Source organism: Siniperca chuatsi, linkage group LG2, assembly GCF_020085105.1.
Source record: "Siniperca chuatsi isolate FFG_IHB_CAS linkage group LG2, ASM2008510v1, whole genome shotgun sequence".
Taxonomy (NCBI): Eukaryota; Metazoa; Chordata; class Actinopteri; order Centrarchiformes; family Sinipercidae; genus Siniperca; species Siniperca chuatsi.
The window spans coordinates 2,791,501-2,797,500 of NC_058043.1; the positions used below are offsets into that span (position 1 = coordinate 2,791,501).

Below are 6,000 nucleotides of genomic sequence, written 5' to 3' on the forward strand. Positions count from 1 at the left end.
TGAAAATCTAAATTACATGTGTGAGAAACTTACAATGAAATGATGCGTAGTGCTCAGAAGATAGTCATTGAGTTTAGTGTGATTTTAAGATGCTCCCTTGGGACACGTAATTAGAGCTAAGCTAATTTTTACCCAATTTACCAATAACCTGTAATAAATAAACTATGAAATATATGACCTGCATTCTGCCGTCAGTTATTTAGCTCTTCCTTCCCTCCATCAGCCTGGTTTCCGCTCCAACAGGACTTAACTTTGCTCTGGCTTTAAAATCTCATCTCTGAATCATTTCCCTTCTTCTTTTCACAATAATGTTGTTCTCATCGCAGAAACATCAACCGTCTCTTTATCTTTAGGGGATTTTTTAAATCCTTCCCAACAACGTCTTTGTGACATGATTTTACAGTGATCGCAGGAGTAATGACAGGCCATTGTTGCTCCAGTGAGTGCATGCTCCCTGTAATGATAGCAACCATGGAAAATCCACTGTCTGATTTTCATTCTGTGTCACTTTGGTTAACAGAGTCAGGTGTAGTGAAAGGGCTTCACTCTACCGGATTAGATTGAACAAACAGAAGATAATCCACCTGTGTCAAGCGTTGATGCCGAAGCTTCGACTGGAAGGTTGTATAACATCCAGTATCACATAAAAATCAATCCTAGTAATAGACGACAGTAGATCGTCAGGGTACTGTGAGTGACTAGTTTATGAAACTGTAATTTTTTTATAGAAATGGTCCTTTTTTGTTAAGATAAATGTAAAGTAATGATATGTATAATGTTTTGGTAATACTGTAAAATATACCCGAATAATTAAGGAATATCAGTAGGCCTTGAAATTTAAGCCAGCAAAAAAAAAGTCAGTTATGCACAAAATTAAACCAAATTTATTTTACAATTTTATTTGCATAGCCCGATATCACATACAATGTCTCATTGGGCTCTACAGGTTTCCTGACTGAGCACAAGTTGCCTTAAAAGACTGAGAAAAAGTCCTAAAAAGCGTCAGTACGTCTGGGGGAAGAGAGAGGTTGCCCCCGGTCCGACTGCTGGAGGTGCAATAGGTGTAGGAGATCGTAGAAATACAAAATACAACTGTGAGTTTTTAGTCCAAGCACACATGACACAGTAGGTGATGGGGGAATGTCAGTGGATGGGAGGATATATGTGATGGACAACGTCAGGGTGGGCAGCGAGGTTGCTGGTTTGAATCCCCCGATTAGGTGGAAAATCTGTGCAGAGAGAGACAAATTCTCAAATTCATGTTTCTCCCCTCACACGAACTAAAACCCTGCCTCATGCGGTGGATCTGCTCTGTGGCTGATAGTGGAAGCATGTGGTTGGTCTGGGCGGCTCCCATGTGTGAATTTTAATAACATGCGTGTTTGGACGAATTCCTCTGGATAAATAAAGGTTGAAAAGCGCCCAGTCATACAGACTGTGTGTGTGTGTGTGTGTGTGTGTGTGTGTGTGTGTGTGTGTGTGTGTGTGTGCTGTTTTTTCCTGAGCTGAGGTTCTGCTGCAGATGTGGTGCATTAAGAGGATGAATGGCAGTGGTGTGGAAAAGATGTTCATATGTATTTCCACAGAGTGTGTGTGTGTGTGTGTGTGTGTGTGTGTGTGTGTGTGTGTGTGTGCTTGTTGGTGCATCTCTGTGTACACCATATGTGCACATGACTGAGTGCATCCATGCATACATCCATGTACGGTACATGTGCAGATGTGTATCCATGCATACATGCTAGAATCTGTGTGTGTGTGTGTTTGAACACATTTGTATCAAGCAGAACATTTTCTGATTGCATCCACGTTGTTCATGTTGCCTCCTTCATATTGATGTCGACATAAAATAGTGTAAATAGATCAACTCTGGTTGTGTGTGCGTGCGTGTGTGTGTGTGTGTGTAGGGCAACGGTGAGTGTGTGTACTATGATGTATGTGCATTATTAGTGTGTGTCGTACATTTGTGCCTGCTGCCACCTAAGGGAAGTTTACAAATCACTTTGGATAGCATGTGTGTACACACATCTTGTGTGTTTGTGTGTGTGTTTCATTCAGGCACATACATAGTATCGCTCGCTCTCTCGCTCTCTCGCTCACTCAAGAAAAATCCGACCAAGAACAACAAAACAGGAGCCACGACTGAATGTGAAAACCACTAACTCACTCTTTCTTTGCACCCCCTCACCTCCCGTCTCCCACCCACTATCTCTCACACACACACAGTCACACACTCCTACTGTTTGTGAAGAAATACATATTCATTCTCTTTTGTTGTATTTGTTTGTTTGGGCCACTGTATCTCTAGGGGATTAGAATAAATTGTTTAGTTTAAAGAGTCGGACCTAGTGTGTGTTGTGGGGATTTGTCAGTCCTCACTGCTTTTGTTTGCAGGAAATTGTGCAAATATTAGCAATAACCTGAGAGTTGGTCTTTATTGTGTGGAAGTATATGTTGAACAATAAAGAGTGTATGAGGAGCTGGAGGAAAACAGTATTTTCCAGGAAACATTGGTGTGAAATTCAATCCTCAAAAGTGACTGATGACACAAAATCGTGACAAATTCTAGTAGTTTGTAAATGAAGGCAAGTTACAGTCCGTCACTGGTTTATGAAATGATCATGTCATTATAGATTATATGTTGAAGTTCAGGTAGTACAATGATTTGAATTAGAATATACTGATTTCTTACTACGCCTGGAAAAGTATCTGGATGTGTGTCCAAATAAACTTAATTTATTTATTAAATCAAAAATAACAACCATCTGCTCTCGAGCAAATCTGATGATGAGTGAACTTGAAGCAATAACGCAAAAAGCATTCTCTGCTCAACTAAATAAATAAATTAAGATGATCTAAATTCTCCTGGTGTGCACCAGAATTGTTCATTTTGTGTGTGTGTGTGTGTGTGTGTGTGTGTGTCTATATTGCCACTTTGTTCTGGCTGATATTCAAGTTAGTACATGTATACATGCTATCAACTACTGACTCTCATTTTAAAATGGCTTTGTTCCAAACAATTTCCCCATCTCTCACTGTCCTGCGGTGGATTCCATGTACATTTACATTTATTCATTTGGTAGACACAAATGAGGAACAATGTAAACCCCGGTAGAAAAGGAGGAACCTTCGAGAATAAGTGCCTCAACACTCAGTTCATGTTCCACCTGACACAAGTGAAGAAAAGGACTTTTTATAAAGAGAAATAGATGGAGAGAGAGAGAGAGAGAGAGACAGAAAGAGTGTATTAGGTGAGTAAGTACTCTCAGAAGAGGTATGTTTTCAAGCGATGTTTGAAGAGAGTGGTCCTGCTGACTGAATCGAGTTCGGTAGTTCTCGACGAGGGAGCACACGGGAGAAGAGTTTGGATTGAAATGTCCTGGCCTGCACCAGTGATGGCAGGACTAGTCGTCATTCATTGGCAGATTGTAGTGAACGAGGAGGCTCAGAAACCTGAATGAGTGAATTCAGGTAGGTGGCGCTGTGCTTGTGGCCACTCTTTAGGGGAGCATTATTGACTTAAACTTAATTCGAGCAGCAACAGGGATGGATGTGTCGAAATGCACTCTACACAGCGTTCACTACCAAGCAGCAGCAATTTCACATCGAACAGAGTCATGGTGGTGGTTGGCCTGTATATAATCTCTAGATCTCTCTCTTATACCATCCAGGTGATCCGTGATAATTCAGACATGATGGATTTTATTGAGACTAGTCGTCCCCCTTTTCTGTGCTGTGTGTCTGTCAAGGACCAGCAGCAACTTTCAACAGGCGATGAAAATTGAATTTCTGAAAGAGGAAGGAGTAAAATAAATACAGCATCACCCTGAAGATGATACAGAACTTCCCTTTATTGACACATTTTGTGCAAATCGCAGCACAAACAATAACCCCTGTAAGTTGAATGGGCTCTAAGTTTAATATGGTATAAAACATCATAGAAGCACTATCATACGTACAGGTGGAGCACAACACTGTGTTCATTCATTTCAGATGCATCTTCCTCAGTCAGGTGGTGTTGTGTGTGCGACAAAGAGAATGAAAATCAGCAAATGTCAGTGGATTAGCGTGCCGCTCACTCTTTTCAGAGTCATTTATGATTGGAAAAATCTTATAATGTGTCTGAGGCTTAACTGTATTAATGTCAAGCCTGCCATTATTGAATAAAAGCATGTCAGCTTAGTCACATCCCCCTTGATAAATACGGGTTAAAGAACAGAGTCGCTGACACCAGCAGACAATATTTTGCTGTTCCCTGAAGCGAAAAAGGCTGAGACACGCTGCTTTAGAGTTTCCTCACTGCCGGTGCTCCAGGGGAAGAAGAGAGGAGGCATGAGGAGAAATCTGAAAGAATTTGATCTCTTTCAGAAATCCCCCGAGGAGATTCAGTGAGGGCACCAGAGGTAAACTGCTTGTGGTTAGAGCAGAGTTTCTTAAACTTAGAGTCGGGCTGAGCAGGATATGCAGATGAGGTCACAGCGCTTTCTAAGACCGATGTAATGATATTTGGTTGATAGGCGGAACTTTTAATTCAATTATAATTCAAAATATAAGTAGGAGATTTGAAAGAAAAGTGTGACATTCTCAACTTCACATGACAACTTGAGATGTACCTTACGATGATAACTAGAATTTAGATACTGCCCAGAAAATATTTAATCACAAGCTTGATCTCCAGACCGGCCAGAGTGTCAGAGACCCCTAACACCCTCCGCTCGCTCCTCTGTAATTTTCTCTTAGGTCAAAGGTCAATTCAGGGACTCAGAGTCTCACTCACGGACATTAAACCTCCGTTCTAAAGTTAAAGCCAGATGTGGATCTATTTGTGTTTTTCAGTGAGAAGTTCATGGTAAGACTGAACAAGAACGGAGGACCGAAGAATCCAGAGAAGGTGGACAGGCTGTGTGCCCTCTTCACGGTAACACACACACACACACACACACACACACACACACATATAAAATGTAAAACGTGCTTAAAATGCAGGTGTTTGAGTAGTTTAAGCAGAGTACATGTGAAGAAATGGGAAGAATATAAAAGTAAGGATGCATTGCCCCCTACTGCCCTGTTGAGGAAACAGCTTCAGGTACAATCATGTGGCTCAGCCAAACTCCACGACGGACCAGCCCTGACAAACATGTTTTCATTGCTATGTTAGCATGAGGCTTTAGGGACAAAAGCTCCTCCAGTTTGCTCCTACAGTAGTCTGAGTGCTTCAGCAATTATGGAAACCCCATTCAAGTCAATAATATTGAATTGATGCAGCATCTTAAATGCAAGACACACAGCAGGTTTGTGTGAGGCTGAATCACAAGGTTAAGCAGGAAGATAACAATAAAGGAAACAATGTAAAGAGACAACAGCAAACACGGCACTCTTTAAAAATAAGCCAGCTGGGAGCCCCCGTGGTTTAGGGGTTAAGATGCCGACCTTGAATCACAGTTTCCCCGGTTTGATCCATCTCTCCCCTGTCGTCTCTCTACTGTAATAATAATAATAAAATATATAATATAATAAAAAATAATAAGAATTAAAATAAGCAGGTAAAACATGACAGTCTTTTTCTTGGCTTTTAAAACTGACAGTGGTGTGACATCCATGATAACATCAGTTAATTCAGTCAAACTCGCCTCAATCATGAGTTTCTACATTGTAGGTTTGAACATTAATCTTGACTTTTGCTGCATATCATCTCCACCTTCTCCGCCTTCTCTCCTCTTACTGCGGTGTGATTCATTTAAAAGTCAGTGCTGTATTTGAACGTGCATTTTCAGTTCCTGTGTTTTTTTGGGTTTTTTTCTCTCTGCAGGACCTGAGCAACAAAGACATGAAGAGAGATCTCTACATCATCTCCCAGGTCATCAGAACAGGTAAGAGTGAAGAGGGGGTGGACAAAAAATCAGCAACACCTACACAATGTCATACAATCCAGGCCTGAAATAAAAGAGTAACTTTTGTGAAGTTTATAATGTTCAGTGTTTATTGAGACTGTCAGAGAAGTGT

At 41.0% G+C, this 6,000-nt stretch overlaps 1 protein-coding gene across 17 annotated transcripts in view; it reads left to right on the forward strand.

Annotated features, from left to right (window-relative positions):
* LOC122869858 (dedicator of cytokinesis protein 3-like) overlaps nucleotides 1-6,000 on the forward strand; it is a 189,469-nt gene that overhangs the window by 140,603 nt on the left and 42,866 nt on the right. For all 17 annotated transcript variants that reach the window (XM_044183299.1, XM_044183326.1, XM_044183316.1 and 14 more), the window contains 2 exons: nucleotides 4,834-4,915; nucleotides 5,807-5,867. In XM_044183299.1, coding sequence (XP_044039234.1) covers nucleotides 4,834-4,915; nucleotides 5,807-5,867 — 143 coding nt within the window. The remainder of the gene's footprint in view (nucleotides 1-4,833; nucleotides 4,916-5,806; nucleotides 5,868-6,000) is intronic.